The sequence below is a fragment of the Eucyclogobius newberryi genome, unplaced genomic scaffold, assembly GCF_026437365.1.
Source record: "Eucyclogobius newberryi isolate DKJ021-1_F unplaced genomic scaffold, fEucNew1.0.hap1 SCAF_19, whole genome shotgun sequence".
Lineage (NCBI taxonomy): Eukaryota > Metazoa > Chordata > Actinopteri > Gobiiformes > Gobiidae > Eucyclogobius > Eucyclogobius newberryi.
Window position 1 is genome coordinate 7,473,004 of NW_027315823.1, and position 24,623 is coordinate 7,497,626.

At 43.5% G+C, this 24,623-nt stretch overlaps 1 protein-coding gene across 2 annotated transcripts in view; it reads right to left on the minus strand.

The window, feature by feature from the left end:
- Nucleotides 1-20,866, minus strand: part of LOC140365249 (arf-GAP with GTPase, ANK repeat and PH domain-containing protein 1-like) — a 68,522-nt gene extending 47,656 nt beyond the window's left edge. For both annotated transcript variants that reach the window (XM_072451547.1, XM_072451546.1), the window contains exons 1-6: nucleotides 20,771-20,866; nucleotides 19,296-19,470; nucleotides 18,087-18,512; nucleotides 16,094-16,967; nucleotides 649-716; nucleotides 61-148 (exon numbers count right to left, since the gene is read on the minus strand). In XM_072451547.1, the coding sequence (XP_072307648.1) occupies nucleotides 61-148; nucleotides 649-716; nucleotides 16,094-16,967; nucleotides 18,087-18,512; nucleotides 19,296-19,403 (1,564 nt within the window). In that variant the 5' untranslated portion in view covers nucleotides 19,404-19,470; nucleotides 20,771-20,866. The remainder of the gene's footprint in view (nucleotides 1-60; nucleotides 149-648; nucleotides 717-16,093; nucleotides 16,968-18,086; nucleotides 18,513-19,295; nucleotides 19,471-20,770) is intronic.
- Between the last annotated feature and the right edge of the window lie 3,757 nt (nucleotides 20,867-24,623).

Sequence of the window (24,623 nt, forward strand, 5' to 3'; positions counted from 1 at the left end):
ACGCATTTATGATGAATGATCAATACGCCTCCAGAGTTTTGGCTTATTGTTCAAACTGACCTTCGGCGTTCTCCACGGGCAGGTAACTACCGGTCATGTGCCGGTGAACCAGAGCCGTTTTGCCGCTGCACAGACTGCCCAGAACCCCCTACACGGACGCACAAGCACGCACAAGCACGCACACACACACACACACACATACACACACAGACACACATACACACACAGACACACAGAGACACACACAGAGACACACACAGAGAGACACAAACACACACACACACACACAGAGAGACACAAACAAACACACACACAAACACACACAGAGACACACAGACAGAGACACACACACACACACACACACACAAACACAGACAGAGACACACACAGACACACACAGACACACACAAACACACACACACACACACACACAAACAGAGACACACAGAGACACACACACACACAAACACACACACACACACACACACACACAGAGAGAGACACACACAGAGACACACACACACACACAGAGAGACACACACACACACACACAGAGACACACAAGCACCCACACACAGACACGTATGTTAACACAGCTGTACAACTTCTATTCAAAGTCACAGCAGGTTTGGAGTGGAGAAGTCTCACCAGGTGGAGCTCCTGCAGAGGAAGCACGGTGGGAGCCATGGTCCATTCTTGACTACTGGTGCAGGCGGCTGAAAACGACACGTGCAAACGTCAGAAACCAGAAAAACAAAAGCTATTGTCAGTGGACCAAATTCACAAACTGGTGCCGTGTTTACGGTCTCTTCATCATAATCATGTGAAGCGGCACGACAAGAGCGGACGACAAAAAGACAAAACAACAAAAACACTGGAGTGAATGTTGTACTTGAAGGTGCACGTTGTGGCCTCTGTCTCCATGGAGATCTTGTAGCTTTGCATGGAGTGGTTCACAGGGAGGCATTAAACTTGAATGTGGAATCTAGAATGTGACGCAGGATGCATATGTTTAAAGGTATTTTTGGCAGTAAAAAATGTCTCGTGAATAGTAATTTCTGATCAGAACTAATTAACATAAGATGCTGACGTCAGCGCTTTCTGGTGGGACTTGCTAAAAGTACGACATTCGTCCTGGTCTGCACTAGCATCCCCAAAAGCTCCAAAAACTAGTGGATTCTTAACCTAAACCTAACTCTTATTTTACCGTGATTGTGAAATAATTTATTGTCCAAAATAAACATTCACCAAAAAAAAATTGAAAAATTATAGAATTCTAGCATTCCATGTCCCAAAGCCCTAATAATAATAATAATAATAATAATAATAATAATAAATATAGCCGCAAGCGGCAATGATCGGCCCTCACCACGCCGCCGCCACGCCGCAAGAGGAGGGGGCGCTAACGCGCCCCAATTGTCCTTTTATTACATCTACTGCTGAATCTGTGACGCTGTCACATCTTCTCCCCTTTATTTTACCATCAAAAAGCAATTTTGTTTGGAATTCTTGGCAAAATGTGCGGCTTTGCCGCACAGACACCGTGACTCTTAGAATAAAAATGTGGATAACTTTTGATGGTCCACCCCTGAAGATGAGTCTCACCAAATTTCAGGTTAATATGTCTAACGCCCTAAGAGGAGTTCGTGAAAGTCTAAAGTGTAAACATGTTCTGGCGATTTCCCCATTGGAATAACATGGAAGGTTTCGGTCATCGTTACGGCAACGCCATAACAATTATGACATGGGTCTCATTGACTTTTTTGATTCTAAAATTGAGTTGTGTGTCAAATTTCATATAATTTCACAAAACTAAACATTTAACCTCCATATAAAATCTGTAGGGGTTGCTGTGGCTCCAAATTAATTTATTTCACTTCAAGTAGGTTTAGGGCAAAGAGTTTAACAACTGATTCTAATTTGACGCAATTCGGACTTTATCTGCGCAAACGGCAGAAATTTAAAATTTGGGAGATTTCTGAAATTCTAGCTACAGTTTGCGGCTTCGCCGCACAGAGACCGTGAGAGGTATCAATGTAATTTGGATAACTTTTGATGTCCCACTCCTCAGTAGCATTTTCACCAAATTTCAGCTTTTTAGGGCCAACGCCCTGGGAGGAGTTCGTAAAAGTACGACGTTTGGAAAAAATCCGAAGTCATGTTTAGCCATTTTTGAAGCAATATGGCCGACATTTGGTTGGGCGGACGGCGTTGCCGTAATAATATTTTTTACTTCTCTTGTCACCATCTACCTCTGCGCCAAATTTCATGATTCTACGATCAGATTTTTTTGGGTCATTTCCCATCTCTCAATGCATTTTTGGTACATTTGGGGGCGCTGACGCGCCAATTTTTTTATTTTAGAAAAGGGATATAGCCAGAATGTAGAGAGGCACGATTTTTAGAGGTGTGCAAATTTTTGTGACTTTTCGTCAATGTTCACTGGGTGAAAAATAGGGGGGTTGGTCCCGAGAAGAAAGAAAGAAAGAAGAAAGAATTAAAGCCGCAAGCGGCATCCAACGGCCCTCGCGGGCCGCCGGCCTTCCGGCTCTGCACTTTCGACTTGATAAAGATGGCGCCCTTATTGTGTGTTGAATTAAAAAATAACTTGACAGACGGCGACACATTGGACATGGCCAATCCAGTGCAAATCAACACAAGTGTCAGTCAAATTTGCTGCGCCGCCGCACAGAGACCGTGACACTTGGAATAAAAATATGGATAACTTTTGATGCTGCGCTTGTGTAGATGATTTTCCCCAAATATGAGCTTGATCGAGCTATTGCCCTTAGAGGAGTTTGTTAAAGTGTGAAGCGTAAATGTGAACATTTCAGAGATTTCGCTGTTTTCCCATTTCTGACATATATTTGCGGGTCCGCCAAACAGAGACCGTAGCACTTAGAATCAAAATATGGATAAGTTTTGATGCCCCGCTTGTGTAGATGATATTCTCCAAATATGAACTTGATCGGACAATCGCCCTAGGAGGAGTTTGTTAAAGTGTGAAGCGTAAAAATGTGGTGATTTGAGCGATTCTACGATTTTCCCATAAGGATAACATGGGATGTTTCTGTCATCGCTACGGTTACGCCGTACAAAATATGACTTTGGCTTTCATACTTTTATGATCAGGATGGCAAATTAGAATTTTTGTTCAAAATATCATGTCATTTGGAAAAACTGTTGTTTACAGGCCACTCTGAAGGCCAAATAGTCAGAATTCTGGGAAACGTTTGCGGCTCCGTCGCACAGAGACCGTAAAAGCTATCCTTAAAATTTGGATAACTTTAGATGCCCCACTTGTCTAGAGGACGTACACCGATTTTGAGGTCGGTGGGCAAAACGCACTAGGAGGAGTTCGTTAAAGTGTGAAACAGAAAAATGTGGATATTCGAGAGATTTAGCGGTTTTCCCATAGGGATAACATGGGAGGTTTATGTCATCGCTACGACTACGCCGTAAAAATTAAGGCATTTGTCTGATTGGCTTTTTTGATCGCGACGCCAAAATAGAATTTTGGGTAAAGTTTAGAAAATTTTGGTAAAACTAATTTTTGACCTTCAATGTTAATTTAAAGGTCACTCTGTAGGGGGCGCTATCGCGCCCATTTCAATTTTGTCATCATAACTGGTCCAAACTAGAAAGTTGAACAACTGATTCAAATTTGGTCCTAATCGGACTTGTTTTGATCAAATGGGAACAATTTTTAGATCTGCAATATCCCAAAATAAGTTGTCCAACTTTGCGGCTGCGCCGCGCACAGACCGTAAAAGGTATCTCAAAAAATTGGATAACTTTAGATGCCACACTTGTCCAGAGGACGTCCGCCGATTTTGAAGTCGGTGGGCAAAACGCCCTAGGAGGAGTTTGTCAAAGTTTGACGTGAACAAAATGGCTAACACAGCGTGTTTTCATTTTCAAAGGAAGATGGCGGGCATAGGGTAATTCTGGGGGCGTGGCCACAATAATATTTGTTTTTTGTCCTCACAAGAGGAATGCGTGTTCCGAATTTCGTAGCTCTACGACAAAGTTGACCTCGGGGCGTCTCCCATAGGCGCAATGTATTTTGACTTTTGTCGGTGGCGCTGTCGCGCCATTTTTTAACGAAAAAAAAAATGGCCCAGAAAAAACAAAATTTTTCGCCGATTTTGAATTTTGGGTAAAGTTTGGTGAGTTTTTGAGCATGTTCAGGGGGTCAAATTAGAGCTCAAAAAGCAGAAGAACAAGAAAAATTAAAGCCGCAAGCGGCATCCAACGGCCCTCGCGGGCCGCCGGCCTTCCGACTCTGCTCTCTGCATTTTACAGAGATGGCGCTAACGCAATTGTCTAAGAACTAAGACAGCGACACATTGTACATGTACAATGCTGTGCTTAACCAGTGCAAATGAACACAAATGTCGGTCAAATGTGCAGCTCCAGCACACAGAGACTGTGACACTTGGAATAAAAATATGGATAACTTTTGATGCTCCGCTTGTGTAGATTATTTTCCCAAAATATGAGCTTGATCGAGCTATTGCCCACAGAGGAGTTCATTAAAGTGTGAAGCGTAAATGTGAACATTTCAAGGATTTGGCGTTTTTCCCATTTGTGACATATATTTGCGGCTCTACCGCACAGAGACCCTAGTACTTAAAATCAAAATATGGATAACTTTTGATGCCCCGCTTGTGTAGATGATTCTCCCCAAATATCAACTTGATCGGGCTTTCGCCCTAGGAGGAGTTTCTTAAAGTGTGAAGTGTAAAAATGTGGTCATTTTAGAGATTTTGCGGTTTCCCCATAGGGATAACATGGGATGTTTCTGTCATCGCTACGGCTACGCTGTACAAAATATGACTTTGGCTCTCATACTTTTATTTTGGGGATGGCAATTGAGAATTTTGTGCAAAATGTCATGTCATTTGAAAAAACTCTATTGTTTATTGGCCACTCTGAAGGCCAAATAGTCAGAATTCTGGGAAACGTTTGCGGCTCCGTCGCACAGAGACCGTAAAAGCTATCCTTTAAATTTGGATAACTTTAGATGCCCCACTTGTCTAGAAGACGTACACCGATTTTGAGGTCGGTGGGCAAAACGCACTAGGAGGAGTTCGTTAAAGTGTGAAACAGAAAAATGTGGATATTTGAGAGATTTTGCGGTTTTCCCATAGGGATAACATGGGAGGTTTCTGTCATCGCTACGACTACGCCGTAAAAATTAAGGCATTTGTCTGATTGGCTTTTTTGATCGGGACGGCAAAATAGAATTTTGGGTAAAGTTTAGAACATTTTGGTAAAACTAATTTTTGACCTTCAATGTTAATTTAAAGGTCACTCTGTAGGGGGCGCTATCGCGCCCATTTCAATTTTGTCATCATAAACTGGTCCAAACTAGAAAGTTTAACAACTGATTCAAATATGGTCCTAATCGGACTCGTTTTGATCAAATGGGAGCAATTTTTAGATTAGCAATAAGTGGTCCAACTTTGCGGCTGCGCCGCACACAGAGCGTAAAAGGTATACCAAAAATTTGGATAACTTTAGATGCCCCACTTGTCCAGAGGACGTACACCGATTTTGAAGTTGGTGGGCAAAACGCCCTAGGAGGAGTTCGTCAAAGTTTGACGTGAACAAAATGGCTAACTCAGCTTGTTTTCATGTTCAAAGGAAGATGGCGGGCATAGGGTAAGTCTGGGGGCATGGCCACAATGATATATTTTTTTTGTCCTCACGAGAGGAATGCGTGTCCCGAATTTCGTAGCTCTACGACAAAGTTGACCTCGGGGCGTCTCCCATAGGCGCAATGTATTTTGACTTTTGTCGGTGGCGCTGTCGCGCCATTTTTTGACGAAAAAAAAAATGGCCCAGATAAAATCTAATTTTTCGCCGATTCTGAATTTTGGGCAAAGTTTGGTGAGTTTTTGAGCATGTTCAGGGGGTCAAATTAGAGCTCAAAGCGCAGAAGAAGAACAATAAAAAAAAATAAAAATAATAATATTTTTAGCAAAAACAATATAGCCGTTTCCACTATAACAACAAATTATACATCGTTTGAAAGCTCTAAGCCTTCCCGATGCCGCCATGGGGTGGAATCATCATTACGAGCGCTTACGCGCTCGTCACTCCCTATTCCGTCGGGATGCCCCGCCCACTCCCCATAGACTTCCATTGATTTGAGCAGATACAAGCATGGCCCATGCCTGCGGCATGGATTCTCGCGTACGGGACGATGCCAGGAGGGTTTTTGGAGGAATGCAGCGCTTCGCGCTGCTGTTGTCAACAATGAGTGAATGGGCTATGCCCATTCACTCATTGTTGAGTGAATGGGCTACGCCCATTCACTGTGAGTTGAGTGAATGGGCTACGCCCATTCACTCAACAATGAGTGAATGGGCTACGCCCATTCACTCATTGTTGACTATTTCTGTCATAGCAGGAGTAAGTATGCATGATCCATGCCTTCGGCATGGGCTAGTTCACTGTACTTGCCAGGGGCGAGTGAGTAGTGAGTGTTTGGAAGTGGGCGAGCGCTTCGCGCTCGATTTTCGCACTTTCGCAGCGGTGCTTTGCACGGCCTTACGAGATTAATAGGCCTCTCGCCAGCTTGTGGCGCTCGGGCCTAATAATTTTAAACAAATAAATTATTCCTAAACATGAAAGTAATCTTAACCCAAATCTTCTCCTAAATAAAATGAATAAAATGAATTCGTAATATAATTTAAAAAAAACAAATTCGTAATATAATAAAAAAAACTTGAAAATAACAGAATGACAAGTTCTTGTAGGGAGTATCACAATGTTTCACCAATGATGGATTCAAAATGAAAAATAAAAATCTACTGACATGTGCACTGAGCTTTATTGTAAACATTGTAAACAAAATTCACAAAATAATCAATGTGCAAGTCTTTTACTCCATCAGCAGACGTTTTCTCCGCACATAATGAAGAACTAAAGCTGAAGCGTTCTGACCCGCGCTGACCCACTCTAATATTGACACTTTGCTCAAACTTCTGGAATAATTGACAAAGCTCTGTGTAAAGTTTAGAGCCCACAGTGTGATCGATTGTTCCGATGCTACATACATTTCCCCGCGCTCTTTATTGACCTCACTGACAGTTCGTTCACACACTGCGGCGCGATGTGTGACTAATGAACTTACGGAGCAGAATAACGGCCGGGACGTGTTCACGAGCGCGGCGTTCGAATTAAAACCACGATCGGCACGCAGGGATTTCTGTGTCGTAATTCATTCTGTGAACAAGAAAATGTCAACCAAACCATAGCCAGACCAGAGCCAGACCAGGGCCAAACCAGGGCCAAACCAGGACCAAACCAGAGCCGAACCAGAGCCGAACCAGGGCCAAACCAGGACCAAACCAGGACCAAACCAGGGCCAAACCACAGCCAAACCAGAGCCGAACCAGGGCCAAACCAGAGCCAAACCAGAGCCAAACCAGACCTGAACCAGGGCCAAACCAGAGCCAAACCAGGACCAAACCAGAGCCAAGCCAGGGCCAAACCGGGGCAAAACCAGAGCCAGACCAGGGCCAGACCAGAGCCAAACCAGGGCCAAACCAGAGCCAAACCAGAGCTAGACCAGGGCCAAACCAGAGCCAAGCCAGGGCCAAACCGGGGCAAAACCAGAGCCAGACCAGGGCCAGACCAAAGCCAAACCAGGGCCAAACCAGAGCCAAACCAGGGCCAAACCAGAGCCAGACCAGGGCCAGACCAAAGCCAAACCAGGGCCAAACCAGAGCCAAACCAGGGCCAAACCAGAGCCAGACCAGGGCCAGACCAGGGCCAGACCAGGATCAAACCAGGGCCAAACCAGGGCCAAATCAGGGCCAAACCAAGGCCAAACCAGGGCCAGACCAGGACGTGTGAAGCTCATGAGATCCTGCAGAGTAATGTTCCTCTTTAGGCCCAGTGCAGTGTAACTACAGCTTGATCAGCTTTAGCTCGTAGACTTTAACGCTGAATAAGTCATGTTCATTTAGTCAGAGATTTGGACGTTCACAATTCAAGGGCATTTACATAGATCCATAAGCAGTTTTCATTCTTTATTATTGGGGAAATTATATTTAAGTGACATTGATTCAGAAGGATTTTAAAGGGAGAATATTTAGAATGCACCAAATGTTTGGACCAATTAGAGTTTGCCAATAATCCTATATAAGACTTATACAAGACTCACATTTAAACACAGACATTTAATAAAGCATGAATAATGACTTCATTCATAATGAACAAATATTAAGAATGATTCAGGATTAGTAAGTACTTAATTAATACCCTGACTCTAATGAAGTGGTTACTAAGCCTGTTCATAATAAAAGTCTTCGTTCATGCTTTATAAAGGTTTGGGCAGCAACAATTAATCAATTAAAAGACCATCTTAATGTCATATTTGAATAATAATCACTGTTGTCTAGACTACAGACTATAAAAACACAAAATATTTTTTTATAACAAAGACTGTGGCACTATTCAATTAAAATATCAAAAAAGAATCAACTATTTTGGATTTTTGTCAATGATATGATTAAATATTTCAGCCTTTATTTGTTCCACGTCTTTATTTTGTCCTAAATCTAGCCTGTTTTAGTCCTGGTCTAGTCCAGGTCTAGTCCAGGTTTAGTCTCAGGTTTAGTCCTGGTGTGGTCCTGTTCTAGTCTTTTGTTAGTCCTGGTCTAGTCCTGGATTAGTTTCAGGTTCAGAGTGAACAAATAGTTTATAAGATAAGATAAGATAAGATATTCCTTTATTGTCCCACATGGGGAAATTTCATTGGTGCAACGCAGGTAGATCCAGAGGTAGATCCAGAAGAACAGATCACTTATAGGAAGTCTGAAAAACACTTTCAGTAGAAGATCTCCTGTAAAAAAAAACCTCCCATAGACAAATAAATAAATGCATAAATACAATTGCATGTGATCACGACAGTAATTGTACATGAATATGTGTCACGACAGCACATAGATTGCACATGAATTTTACAGTAATTGCACATGAATCACAACAGTAATTGCACATATGACGGAATTGCACATCAGTATTAGGTTAGGTCAGTATTGCGAGTGTTCAGTACTAACAGTATTTGTTATAAAGTCTGACAGCAGCAGGCGGGAAAGACCTTATTAAGCATGATTAAGGTTTAGTAACTACTTCATTAAGGGCTTCGGAATAAGGTTGCTAAGCTTGAATCATGCTCTATAAACCATTTGTTCATTGTGAATTAAGTATAAGTTCATGCTTTATTAAAGGCGTAATGGACGTTTTTTCAGCGATTTGAGAACTCAGGTGGAAGTGCGCATGCCACGCCCCCGTGTGGACTGATACAACACACACGTGCGTTTGTTTATGAGCGCGACGGATCACATCGCATCTCTCGTCTCCCGTAGATTTCCGTCTTCTTCTGAGTCAGCTCGAACAGTCTTTCTCCGTCTTCATTTTGTCCCGTACACTGAGGGAACTATATTATGATAGATCAATGCGCTTAGACACGCGGAAACTGCTGCTCTCGGGGACGAGCCACACGAGGCTGCAGGTGAGCAGTAGGTGCGTTTTATGTTTGATACGTGGCAGGACTAATGAGACTCAGATTTGCGCAAAAAAAATCGTCCATTCAACCTTTAAGGTGCAGTAAAGAAGTAAATAAAGTGTAATTTGCCATGATTGATAGCATTTTCTCCCATTATTTAAAAAAATCCCACGAGAGAAACTTTAGCTCCGGATTGAACACAACATTCGTCATGAATTCTTTAACAAAGTGTGTATCAGAGACACCTCTGGAGCCCGAGCCATTTGCACACATTTGTTTTTCTCACTTTCTTTCATTATTCATGCGGCGAGACCGTTACGGCGCGGTGTCGTCAGCGGTTACAGTCACCATGCCGCTTCAAGAGAAAACACGCGTCGACGTTCATTCATAAAAGATGCACAAAAGCAGGCGTAAAGTCTAAAGATATCGAGTTATGCATGAGCGAGTGACTTATTCATCATATTTTGTGACCGTGTTTAAAGGTGCGCTAACTGGGGATGTGACCGTGTTTAAAGGTGCACTAACTGGGGATGTGACCGTGTTTAAAGGTGCGCTAACTGGGGTTGTGACCGTGTTTAAAGGTGCACTAACTGGGGATGTGACCGTGTTTAAAGGTGCGCTAACTGGGGTTGTGACCGTGTTTAAAGGTGCACTAACTGGAGATGTGACCGGGGCAAAAGGTGCGCTGACTGGGGATGTGACCGTGTTTAAAGGTGCACTAACTGGGGATGTGACCGGGGCAAAAGGTGCGCTGACTGGGGATGTGACCGTGTTTAAAGGTGCACTAACTGGGGATGTGACCGGGGCAAAAGGTGCGCTGACTGGGGATGTGACCGTGTTTAAAGGTGCGCTAACTGGGGATGTGACTGGGTTCAAAGGTGCGCTAACTGGGGATGTGACCGGGTTCAAAGGTGCGCTAACTGGGGATGTGACCGTGTTTAAAGGTGCGCCGACTAGGGTTGTGACCGTGTTTAAAGGTGCGCCGACTAGGGATGTGACCGTGTTTAAAGGTGCGCCGACTAGGGTTGTGACCGTGTTTAAAGGTGCGCTGACTGGGGATGTGACCAGGGCTAAAGGTGCGCTGACTGGGGATGTGACCGGGTTCAAAGGTACGCTAACTGGGGATGTGACCGTGTTTAAAGGTGCGCTAACTGGGGTTGTGACCGTGTTTAAAGGTGCGCCGACTAGGGATGTGACCGTGTTTAAAGGTGCGCTAACTGGGGATGTGACCGGGTTTAAAGGTGCGCTAACTGGGGTTGTGACCGTGTTTAAAGGTGCACTAACTGGGGATGTGACCGGGTTTAAAGGTGCACTAACTGGGGATGTGACCGGGGCTACATTACAAAAATGTCTTCATATGGTCCTGAGTTGGACCTGGCATGGCTACAAAGAATTTTGTCAGGTTGTGGATGAAAGAAAAGGGAAGGACATTTTGGCATATTAATCTAGTTTAGTCCTGGTTTAGTCCTGGTTCTTTCTGGTCTGCAGAGGTCCGTTTCAGAGGTGCTTCAGTCCTGGTTCAAACCTGGTTTAGTCCTGGTTTAGTCCTGGTTCTTGCTGGTCTGCAGAGGTCCGTCTCAGAGGTGCTTCAGTCCTGGTTCAGTCCTGATTCTTCCTGGTTCAGTCTTGGTTTAGTCCTGGTTTAGTCCTGGTTCTTGCTGGTCTGCAGAGGTCCGTCTCAGAGGTGCTTCAGTCCTGGTTCAGTCCTGATTCTTCCTGGTTCAGTCTTGGTTTAGTCCTGGTTTAGTCCTGGTTCTTGCTGGTCTGCAGAGGTCCGTCTCAGAGGTGCTTCAGTCCTGGTTCAGTCCTGATTCTTCCTGGTTCAGTCTTGGTTTAGTCCTGGTTTAGTCCTGGTTCTTGCTGGTCTGCAGAGGTCCGTCTCAGAGGTGCTTCAGTCCTGGTTCAGTCCTGATTCTTCCTGGTTCAGTCTTGGTTTAGTCCTGGTTTAGTCCTGGTTCTTGCTGGTCTGCAGAGGTTCGTCTCAGAGGTGCTTCCGTCCTGAGTTAGACGCCCTGTATCTCTTCTCTTCACCCGTCTTGTGGCTTCCCTCTGGTCTGGCACGGTCTCACAGTCTCACACATTCAGATCACACCGAGTCCTTGGCTTGTGTTGCCATGGTAACTCCCTTTTCCTCCTGCTGCGGCTCTGATTCTGTAAACAGCTTTTTCAGGGTTAAACCATCTCTTATGTGTGAGAAGCACAGGAGACGTGGATACTGACATTAAACCCTCATTTGACATAAAACATGACAAAAGGTTCAGACAGAGCAGCTTGTATTTGAAAAACACGCCTAAATACTAAATACTCCTGGTACATGAAACAAACGTGTTGATAACGAGCAAAGAAGTTCGCTTGCTGAAAACAGTCATTCAAATCCTATCTCTACTGTCACTGCAACAATATGGAAATGGAAATAGACTCTCACTTTATGACTCCCCTGTGTCACATGAGCAAATATTTTAAAGTGCTTTCAACAGGTTGGACTACCACTGTTCCCTTACGCAGACGTTATCATTCAAAACCCAAAAATACATAACAACACCATAAAAAAAATGTTTAACACGTCCCTTGTGCATGAATTGTTCTCACATTTTGGAGCAGGATTCCTTTTTTAGAACTACTACAAAAACTGTAGTATATGTTTATCACAGGTACTATTCCACCAAAAGGAAAAAAAAAGAAAAAAAAAACAAGACCTCTGGGAAATTTTAAACAGTGTATTTTATGAGGAGAAAATATGCTGTTTTTGCGGTGGGAACAAAGTTATGACATGAATGAACATAAATAAATAAATAAATCACAATAAAACAGTCACAACCCTTTAGCCATATCCAGAGTAGAGTAAGTTAAAATTTAAAAATTACAAAAAATAATAAATAAAATAAATATTAAAATGAAATAATAATAATAATAATAATAATAATAAATACATAAAATAAAATAAAAATTAACATTTTAGCTTTTAAAAATCCAGAGTAGCGTCGGTGAATGCACAGGCTCCATTTGCAGATGCAGGGAGTAGGAAGTAGCCATATCCCTCCTCCTCTCTCTATAATGAAGCAGCTCAGTGTGGAGAGCAGGAAGTAGCCGTATCCCTCCTCCTCTCTCTCTAATGAAGCAGCTCAGTGTAGAGAGCAGGAAGTAGCCATATCCCTCCTCCTCTTTATAATGAAACATCTGAGTGTGGAGAGCAGGAAGTAGCCGTATCCCTCCTCCTCTCTCTAAAATGAAACATCTGAGTGTGGAGAGCAGGAAGTAGCCGTGTCCCTCCTCCTTTCTCTCTTATGAAGCAGCTCAGTGTGTCCCCGTCATTAAATATTCATGTCCCACTTACTCCCCGACAAATCACCGAGGCCTAAACTCAGCTCGGCACACGCCACACGCCACACACCAGCGCCGGAGTAAATTCATAAACATAAATGATTGATAACATTGCATCCTCGTCAGCTGACAGCCGCGCCTGAATATTTCATGAATGAGTTTGAGAGTCGCCGCATTGTTTAGTTCGACTGTCAGAGTAAAGTGTATTCTGTCCAAACGCGCCAAGTTAACAAATACATTATGGATATTATAGCGCAACAAGATTTAGAGTGAATTTAGCGAAGAGGTGAAAGTGGGAGAGTAGTTGTTTTAGAGATGGATTAGAGTGTATTGTCTCAAAAAACATTTAAAGGGGTGAAAAACTGAAATGCACAAAATAATCTTTTGATTGAAGTACTGTGACGTTAATATTTTTACTACATTTTTGTGACACAGATGATTTCAGTTATGACAAAACTAAAATACACAAGCCTTCATTTGATGCAAACATAAAAACTTCATTAAAAAAAAAATCCAGGCCAATTTAGGCTTTAACGTGGAAAAAACTCAAATAAAATCAGCCCTTTTCATTAAAAAAAACAATTTCTGAAGCTCTTGGTGTCATTATATTATATTACATTAAGTTTGTTGCAATATCAATTTTTGCAACAGCGAATATTGCAATATCAATACTTTTATCATATATTGTGAAGCCCTAATATTGGAATTTGTGATAGTAACATTTTTAAAAATCAACTGTTTTTGTCTTAAAAAATGTTTCAGATAAAAATACCAGATGCCGTTTTTGTGATAATCGTCCAGTTTATCTGCATTTACTCCAATAGTCCATTAAAGGTGCACTGTGTGAGCAAAGGAATAACACAAACAGGTGGCCGACCCTCCAGAAAGTTACACAGTGCACCTTTAAGCCACATTCTCGTCACACAAACCAACGCTGCATTACGACAGCGGCGTGAGCTCAATAAAGCCCCCCGCGTTCTCAATCGCTCATAATAATCAGCCCGAGCGGCATTTGTTTACGTTTTAATTATAAGACGAAGCGCAGACAAAACAACTCGGTGTCAGTCACGTCTTTCGACCGCTCATTTTACATCATTACGCCGCGAGTACGACGCAGAGGTAAGGCCAAATTAAAACGCCTCTCCTTTATATTAAACGCACTGTCGGTAATGAAATTGCCGAGAGGGGACATTTCAGCTCTGTCCTTTACGAACCTGCAGAATGACACGGAGAGAACATGCAGCGGGTTTCACAATGCGAGCGTGTTTTTGTGTGAGAGGGAAATGGCAATGACAGATCTATGAAACGCAGACAAATGTCAAGATAAGACATTTGAGAAGCTGAACAAATCCACCTGCAATTTAATCAAACTGGACAAAACTCAACCATCTTTTACATCCACTTCAAAGCCAAACACGCATCTGACCGGCTCAATAACAATGTTCAGACAATACCTTTGCGACACATCAGGAATGTGCTCAAATGTGTCTGTGAATATCTTGTTTTGTGTGTTTTTTTTGGGATCAGAAAACGCTTCACGGCCTTATTTGGATACAAGATGGTTCTGGTTTGTTTTTGAGGTAATTTTCAATAGCTTTAATCGCAGACAATACACTCAAAATTCCAATCATGCACAACGATATCATCCATTTTCAGATCTCCCAGCTCCAAAGCGTGCGATCACTTACCCGGACGCATTAGGGAGGCTGCACCCGATTGTTTGGTCGTAGAGTAAAATGAGCGCGTTGTAAAAGCAGCTGTCGGTGACTCAATCGGGCTGCGGAGAGCTTTTCTAAAAGGCCCACGTTCACGTTAGAGCGTTTTATTGTGTCGTAATGTCAGGCCTGTGCAACCCTGCGGGAGATTTGGTCATTCTGGAAGAGCTATCCAAACCCGCCATCCACAAACGCTGAACCGCCTCGTCATTTCTTTTGTCTGGGATTGGCTGCGCGTTCGTCTCACTTAGCGCCACTTTCTGAAGCTATTGTGTTGTCACTTGTGTTGTGTTGTGCCGACAGGGAAGACGTCGAACTTTGTGCCGGTTTTTGTTTCACGTGGATATGCTCAGAAATGACAGAGACGTTAACCGCAAACCAGATCAACACCATCTGTCGTTTTCCTCTATAGAACGCAGCCTGTTTTGAAGCAAATGTAATTCCAGACTTAGCAAAGATGCATTTTTTGCTCCACTTTGCCCCCAAAACTATGTCAAACTCGCTTAAACTCACACTCGTGGATCCGATTATGCAACAGGAAAGTAAGAAATGCATTTGAAACCACTCCGCTTTTTCCGTCACCGTTGTAAAATGGTAAAAGCATAGATCTTACTTGTGTATACTGTCATACCCATGTGCAATACTGACTTAACCATGTGCAATACTGACTTAACCATGTGCAATACTGACTTAACCATGTGCAATACTGACTTAACCATGTGCAATACTGACTTAATCATGTGCAATATTGACTTAACCATGTGCAATACTGACTTAATCATGTGCAATACTGACTTAACCATGTGCAATACTGACTTAACCATGTGCAATACTAACTTAACCATGCGCAATACTGACTTAACCATGTGCAATACTGACTTAACCATGTGCAATACTGACTTAATCATGTGCAATATTGACTTAACCATGTGCAATACTGACTTAATCATGTGCAATACTGACTTAACCATGTGCAATACTGACTTAACCATGTGCAATACTGACTTAACCATGCACAATACTGACTTAACCATGTGCAATACTGACTTAATCATGTGCAATACTGACTTAACCATGTGCAATACGGACTTAACCATGTGCAATACTGACTTAATCATGTGCAATATTGACTTAACCATGTGCAATACTGACTTAATCATGTGCAATACTGTCATACGCATGTGCAACACTGGCTTAACCATGTGCAATACTGTCATATTCATGTGCATATAACTGATGTAAATAAGAGTGTTTACTTTACCACTATTATTAGTATTATTTTGTCTTATGTTAGCTTATTTTTCTTTTTTTCCCCCTCTATTCCTTATCAAAAATATGAGAGGTTCTGTATATAGGAGTTTTGTTTATGAGAGTTTTTTCTATTAAGAGTGTTTTATAAAGCTTCCTATAAGTTATCTGTTCTTTTCTTCTGTATCTTGCGTTGCAACATCGAAATTTCCCCATTGTGTGGACAAATAAAGGCTATCTTATCTTATCTTAATCACAAACGATTTTTACGGCGGCGACTCACCCTCTTCCTCGCTGGATCCTCGCTCCACGGGCGGGTACAGCGGCGGCGCGGCAGAGGGCGTGCTTTTCGTGAATATTCCGCTTATGAACTTGAGCATCTTCCTGTCCCGGGGCGGCGCTCTCTGGACCGTCCCGTCCTTGCCCCGTTTCACCTCGTCGGTGAACATGGGCAGGTCGCTGTTGTCCAAGGTGCGGCTCGTGCCTTTCCTGGCCCCCCTGGTGGTCGCGTCGCCGGAGGGTAACACCACCGAGACGGCCTTGTACCTGTCACTCTGCGGACTTTCTCTGGCCATAATCCCGGAATATCCCCCGCTCATGGGCACTCCGGGTCGTATCAGCGTTCCTCTCCCTTCGCTGTCCGCCCAAGACGCTCTGTAAGGCCCCAAAGTTGTACCCGCTATCAACGGAGACTGGTCGCCCATGCGGTTGTCCCTTCTGTCCAAGGTCTTTGCAGAGTGATACTGGTTCGGGTCTCTGAGGTCCCGCCAGGCCGAGTTGGCGCCACCTTGAGGGCGCATGAGGACCTCGGGGCGCGGGCTGACCTGGGTCGAGATGGAGAACGGAAGGCTTGATCTCGACCGACTGTTCAGTTCCGCTCCGTTCTCGCCCTTGAGGTAAAGCATGGGCGGCTCTCGGTACAGTTCGGTTTTGGGACGGATCGCGTCGGATCTGGGGCCCTCGCGGTGGACTGGGAAGGCGTCCGACGCACTGCCGTAGACTTTGACCATCTGGCGGACAGGAGGGTGGACGAAGGAGGTGTCTTTGCTTTTGGGGAAGGCAGGCAGGTCCCTCTGAGGGACAGGGCTCTCTCGCTTCTCCACCCAGCCTTTAGTGACTTCAGCTGGGCTTCCATGTCTCGGAGGCTGCGCTGGAGTCTGGAAAACATTTACAATATTAATCATTGGAATAAACATAACTTGTGTGCTTAAAGTTGGACAAAGAGAAAAATGTGTCAATGTCAATTGCGTTCTACACATGAATCAATCTGGAAATGCTTTCACTGAAAGTAAAAAATATATATTTCTGTTACAATAGGCCAAAGCAAGTCTGCCGTTGTCATCACGTTTGTTTGTTTGTTTGTTTGTTTGTTTGTTTGTTTGTTTATTGGTTTGGGTGCTTCACCTTTGGCTTGAGCGGCACATTGCTGCTCTAGTAATGGTCCAATCCTGCACCACGGGTGGTTCAGGTCCAATCACAATCAAGCTTAACAGTGGGAGCCTAAGTATGTCGGTGTAATCCCTCATTCGTCCAGGCGTGTTCCATAGTAGAAAAAGCTTCAGTTGTAGTCATCTGGACTCAGTTTGAAAAAATAGACGTTTCGACTCTCATCCAAGAGTCATTGTCAATAAAAGAATTTAGATTGAGAACTCCGATATTAATACTGTTCTGTGGTAAGACCCACCCATTGGGAGGAGCCTTCCTGAAGTAGAAGTTGAAACAAACAACTCCTTCTACTTCAGGAAGGCTCCTCCCAATGGGTGGGTCTTACCACAGAACAGTATTAATATCGGAGTTCTCGATCTAAATTCTGTTATTGACAATGACTCTTGGATGAGAGTCGAAACGTCTATTTTTTCAAACTGAGTCCAGATGACTACAACTGAAGCTTTTTCTACAGTGGGAGCCTAACAAGATGGATTCTCAAGAGTTTGTGAACTCGAGATAATCTTGCTGGCGATTTGGCAAGATTACCATTGACATTGATCATAGGTAAACAAAATGGTCTTGGTAGATCTTAGGAAACCCATAAATCGTCTCTTATAGCCGAAATAGCTTTTCAGTAGCTTTTATGCAGTTTATTGCACCTAAAGGTTTCTTGAAGATGTGAGACTCGCCTCAACTCTGACAATGTTCAAGGTTGAAGTTTACAAATGACAACTGAAAGTATTCTGTTCACATTATTCTCTTCAAATACTATTCTTCAAAGTTTAACCATTTAACAAACTAATTTGGTCTAAAAACTAGTGGAAATGAGTAAATCCCAAAGTCTTTACCTGAACCTTCTGCACTTGTGGCACCTGTGGCATCTCATCGATTCGTGGACCGGGTTTTTCCACCAGAGTTTTGGAGCTCAGACTTGGCTCCTCCTTCTCCGGGACTCTCTGCACCTCCTTGTGTCTCTCCACCAACGCCTCCTTCATCGTCGCCTCCTTCATCGTCGCCTCCTTCATTGTGGCCTCCTTCAGCACAGCCTCCTTCACCATGGCCTCCTTCATCATGGCCTCCTTCATCATGGCCCCCTTCATCGTCACCTCCTTCACCGTGGCCTCCTTCATCGTCGCCTCCTTCACCGTCGCATCCTTCCTCTCCTCCTTCCTCTCCTCTTCCTCCCTGGACTCCTCTGGACCCTCGTCATGGTCCGTATCCTGGCCATGTTCCTGCTTTAGAGTTTGGTCGAAGTCTTGGCCTTGGTCCTGGTTCTGGTTGGAGCAGAGCCAGTTAATAATGTGTTCCAGTTTTCAGTTTACAAGCCTATACATACAATACCGATCTTACACCGCGTCCCAGACAACTGAGATCGGATATTTCCCACTTGAACGTTGCGATTTCAAACCCTAACTTGTACGTAAATAACATGGCTAATGCTAATAAAACCGTGGGCTAAAAATGTTACGTCTCTAACATGTGAAAGAACGGAATATTGTCAAATTTAACCTATAACAAACGTGTACGTGTTTTTTAATGCGCTGGTTAATCGTGCAGATCTACGTTTTGTGGGGATTGTCGTTGTGGTAATTAACGCACTTTTATTCAATGGCTTTTAATCCGGCATGAGAATTGTGTGGTCCTCTGGCTGTCTTTTATTATTTTATGTATTTTATGTTGTTTTTAATTAATTTTCATTTTATTGTATTTATTATATTTATTGTATTCAATGCATTTATTGTATTTATTTAAATTTTTAACATATTTTACTTCTGCTTGTTTTGTAACTCTGCGCAGCACTTTGGAGACTTTGTGTTGGTAAAATGTGCTATATAAATAAAGTTGGATTGGATTGGAACACGTCACATCTTATCTTGTATGTGGCGTGGGAATCTCTTGTAGGAATTCCCGGTCGGAGGGGCGTTCCAGGGCAAATGTTTCGAGTCGGGAGTGTCTTACATAGTTAGATTAGTTCTTTATATGACAACATAGTCCTTGTCCGAAATATGGAACTCGAGCTTGACACGTTAACATTCTAGTTTCGGTGCTGGACTCACCTGCGGCTCGCCGTCCTCGCCCTCGTCGCCCACGGCCTCGACCTTCACCAGGGTGAGGGAGATGAGGTAGGTGGTGGTGCGTTTCTGGGGCTGCCCGTCCGAGCTCATCGTCGGCGGAGACTGAGGCGACTCTGGCACCTGCGCTGGAGCTCAGCCGCACCTGCCCGACTCGCACCTGCCGACGTCACCCAGTTTTAGGAGATTTTCAGATGGGATTGAGACGATGAGCTTCATATTTGACGCTTGATTGACAGAACATATTTAACAGCCGCACTATGTAACTTCTCGGCTTCAAAAAACATGTTTTCCCACTGTCAGCAGGACGCCTCTCCCCAGATCTGACCTATATCCAGATAAGTGTAATGGCCCTTCACTCGAAACGTTACCATTCATTTAAACGCGATTTTAAACGATCGATGAGACATTTGCACATCCTCGCATAAGAGTAAACATATTTCAAAAGAGAGGAAAGCATCAAAACAAAACCATAATTGAGTTTAATCTCGGCATAGCTGTTGCACATTGCAGATGATTTGGGTAATTACGTGTTCAAATAAACGGTGGTCTCGAGGGGAAACACATAAACGGGGAATTTATTCAATCTCAGGCTCTGAAATAAGACAAATATTTCACTTATTGCGGGTTGTGCATCTCTTACAGAAATACCATAACCTTTTTAAACTTTAATCAGAAAATATGGGTTTGCATCAGGCCTAAATTGTGCTGTGCAATAACAATACAGCCATTTTGATTGTTTGAAAATGTTCCCATCAGAACTAAAAGGTCATGTTTACCTCTGGAGTGAATGTAATAAAACGCGCACAGTGCAACTTTTCTGGTAGAGACAAAACAGGTTACGGCACCAGGCCAAGTTACAGGTCAGCTCTGTGGAGAGGCGACCCACTCACAGTAGAATACATGATTTTTTAAGATCTAGGCCAACTTCAACAACTATGACACCTTTAAGCTCTAATAGGTCAACAGTTTATCAAAATTAAATGCCCTTTATCAAAACGCTACCTGTTCTTTCTGATACAGACACTGCACTGGCTGATTTGACTTTACATGTGCTAAATTATGGCCAGCACTAATTAGGCTACATTCCTGCTATGCTGTCTATGCTGCAAACTGCTAATTGATTGGCAGAATTCCCCAAAAGCCTCCTGCCCCAGAGGACAGTCTAGACCCATTTTGATGCCTCCTTTGAAACTCCTCCATGCACAGCTCCTCATCCTCAAGCCACACACGATATTATATTTTCCACATAATATTCAAATTAATTGGACTAAATTGGTCTTTTCTCCTCCTGTCGGACCCACGCTGTAGATGTAAGGGAGCTGTCCATGTTTGAGTCTCTAAATCAGGCTGAAATTATGCAACCACTAGTACATTCAGTTCATTTATATTTGGTCAAACCTGGAATGAAACCAAAGCCATTTTTTCATGCGCAACGATATTCAGCCGATACGTCTTACCTTCGTTTATGCCAAAGAATATCCATTGCACGATCCCTTGTACGTTTGAATACGGAGGAAACGGGTCCAGCCAGGCATCAGGTGTCTATAAATAATTGGGGAGGATTGAGGGGGGGGGGGGGAAACACAACTGTAACGGTCGCAAAATGTGGGGGAAAAACGTGATGTGAAGGGAAAAAGGGCGCAGGAAATATCCCCAAATTGAAATCCGTCACTTGTCACGAAGCGTCTGGCAGCTGGAGCCCCCCGTTTGACAATGTCACGCATAAAATTACGCGCGGGGCCTTTCGCCGTGGAGCGAGTGATAAACGCCGAGGGGGTGGGAAACACGCCGTATTTCCACTGGGGAGGGCAGGAAATCGAAAAGAAAAAAAAAAAACGAGCGTAAGTGGCCCCGATTATCGCGATGCGCACCCGCCGCCTCCGTCGCCTCTCCTCCCGGTCACCGCATCCCCATCCCCGGGAGCCTCCGTCCAATTAGCGAGTCAATAAGATGTGTCTGAGCGGAGGAGAGGAGGAGGAGGTGGAGGAGGAGGAGGTGGAGGAGAGGAGCCCGACCAGCCCGCTCGACGCTGCCCCGCTCCGGCGCGTATTCCCCGAGCCGCCGTGCGTCGCGAGCGCCGCTTTTCCACGCTCCTCCCGGGATGCAGAGGCGCGCGCTCACGGCGTGGTGGTGGTGGTGGTGGTGGTGGTCCCGGGCATCTCGCGGTCAGGTTGTGTATCAGAGGAACAATGAAAGGGGAAGGGGGGGAAAAACGGAAGGAAAAGAAAAAGCCCGAGCTGGATGCAGAGAGGAGGAGAGGAGAGGATGCTGCTGCGCGCGCGGACCCTGATGCCTGACAGTGCGATCTGCCCGAGCGCGAGCCTCGGCTTCTCTCTCTCTCCTCTCTCCTTCTCTCATCCGGCTCTCTCTTTTATTCCAGAACAATTTATGGGCTTCTTCTCCTTCATCTGCTCAGCCTGCTCTCTCACAGGGGTGGACAGGATGCATACGAGGCAGAAATCTGGACATTTAAACAAATTGTGTGGTGATAAAATATGACAAGGATCCGGGAAATGAAATGTATGGAAACAGGAGGGAGCATATGATTGTGCATTTTGCCCTGTAAAAGTTGTTGGGCTTCAGCTGTAAAATAACCTACAGCATAAAAGATTACAATATATATATATATTTTTTTTAATCAAACAGGAAGTGAATGAGTCTGTGCCGTTTAAGAGCCATTTGTCCCAATGTAAAGTAAATAAGTCCATTCTTAATTAGATTTATTGCAAAAATAATTCATTTTTTTTCATTTTATTATTGTCCATTGTTGTTTTGGCTCCTTCAATATTTGGTTCATCCATTTCTTAGTAATTGTCTTACCTCTCAAAACGTATCCATCTGTTGCCTCCATTGCAGGAGTTTTATGTCCCAGATACACAGATTTAAAGTCAAATGTGAGGTTCAAGTTGAAAATACTGCAGTGCTTTATTTCCCCAAATAGTTAAAAAAAAAAAAAAATTAAAATCAACAACTAATCCTTCTTTTAACCAGAAAAGTCTCCCAAAAATTTGCAAAACAATTCTGCAACTTACAATACAGTTTAAGCATTTAAAAGAGGCATTTTTTCAACTTACAGGTCAGATCTGTGGAGAGGGGAGCCTGCTCACATATTTTGCAAGGTACGTTCTGAGCAATAAAATAAAACCTGTGTGATTTGAATAAACATAGTAACATTTCCATGGAGACGAGCAGGTGGTGGACCCCACCAGTGCCCCTTAGATCTGACAAGATGAAATATGTAAATCGTGCATTTCTCATATGCAAATTGTGACCTTGCATTATCGTCCATATTTATCCTAAAGGTCACTGCACTGTAAAAGTCTGTGTGGATCAGCAATACATTCATCACAAGAGACTTTATGTCAGCGGATAGAAATCATTTTACTTTTCTCTAAAACTGTTATGTTTGTTTTTGAAAACCTACACCACCATTTCAGGACGCACTATCGTGTTTTATACAACAATAAATGGGAGTTATAAGCTGAGATTCAGTCAGTCCTAAAGGTTTGTCGTCAGGAAGGGCATCTGGCTTAAACAGCATGACTAAAAATATGCAAATAGTGTCATTCATGGACACATAATATCACTAACTTTAGCACCCTGACAATGCAAACACACATTATCCTTTATGAATGACTTTATATACAAAAAGCTAAACACAAATATGTAATTCTACAGTTCAAAGTCTACGGGCAAAGAAATCTGTTTGAAAAGAAAGAAAACTCTTTGGTGGTCTTTTGCATTTTATTGTTAGTACTAAAATAAAGAAATTTTCACAGAATATTTTTTTAAATGCAGGTGATTTCACAGAATTTGGTCGAACAGTTCAGGTATTACACTACAGTTAGTGAACATAATTACAGTTTCGTGTGTCTTTTGGCAGTGATGGCTGTTCTTTTTACATGGTTTTGGCAGTACATCGACAACATACAGGTGAACATCAAATATAGAAACATAGTGAGAAGGCAAATTCATTTCAGAAGCGCAGTTCAAAGTTAATATCACTGATCAGCCACGACAATATGACTCTGCAGATCGATAAGGCCCCGAAAGAGCTGCACCAAACCAGGACTGAACCGGGTCTAAAACGCTCTGAGCGCACTGAATACTGACAACTAGAAATGTCACACAACGACATTTTGCTCTGTGCATCCGTGGTAAAAAACAACACCTATAATCCCGTCACGCACACTCCATTCATTCAAAAGTTCAGTTCGGTAAGTTCAGTTCAAAAATGGCTTAAGGTCTAAAGCTGTTCTTCAGTCTAGACGTGTTTTAGTGCATCGAAAACAGCGTCCAGATGGCAGCACTGCCAAGAAATGATGGGGGAGTTTGCTCAGCGGAGGCAGCGTAACATCAGGACGAAATCAGGTCCAACCAAGGCCTGAACCAGGTCTAACCAAGGACAGAACCAGGTCTAACCAAGGCCTAAACCAGGTCTAACCAAGGACAAAAAACAGGTCTAACCAAGGACAAAAAACAGGTCTAACCAAGGACAAAAACCAGGTCCAACCAAGGCCTAAACCAGGTCTAACCAAGGACAAAAACCAGGTCCAACCAAGGCCTGAACCAGGCCTAACCAAGGACAGAACCAGGTCTAACCAAGGACAAAAAACAGGTCTAACCAAGGCCTAAACCAGGTCTAACCAAGGACAGAACCAGGTCTAATCAAGGCCTAAACCAGGTCTAACCAAGGGACAGAACTAGGTCTAACCAAGGGACAAACCCAGGTCTAACAAAGGCCTAATCAGGGTCTAACGAAGGCCTAAACCAGGTCTAAAGTCCCTCTAATAGATACTGACCATTGCCTGGAAACACCTCACAAGAGTTGCACAAAACCAGGACAAAACCAGGTCCAAACAAGACCTAAACCTTAGTCTAATCCAGCTCTCAAGTACCACTGATAGAGTACTGCCTGGAAACATCCCACAGGAGTTGGACTAAACCAGGTCTACCCAACTTGCCTGTCCCCTTAAAACCCAACACATTTATAAAAGTCTACAATATGCAGGTGGATTAACACACGGTAAATCTGTGTCAAAACAAACATGGCGGCTTATGAGTAAAAAATAAATCAAAATAACGGAGACATTCTGTGAAATCGAGGCGCTAAACTCAATCAAACGGTTCAGGCATGCCTCATGATCTGCTTCAATACTGCTCTGCGTACCAACAGAAAGTAAACCAGAACTAAACCAGGACTAAACCAGGTCTAAACCAGAACTACACGCTACGATCCAGTTCTTTCTCCATCGTGTTGGCTGGAACGCACTCCAATCATGCCATTTCCAACTCTAAAATCATAATAAG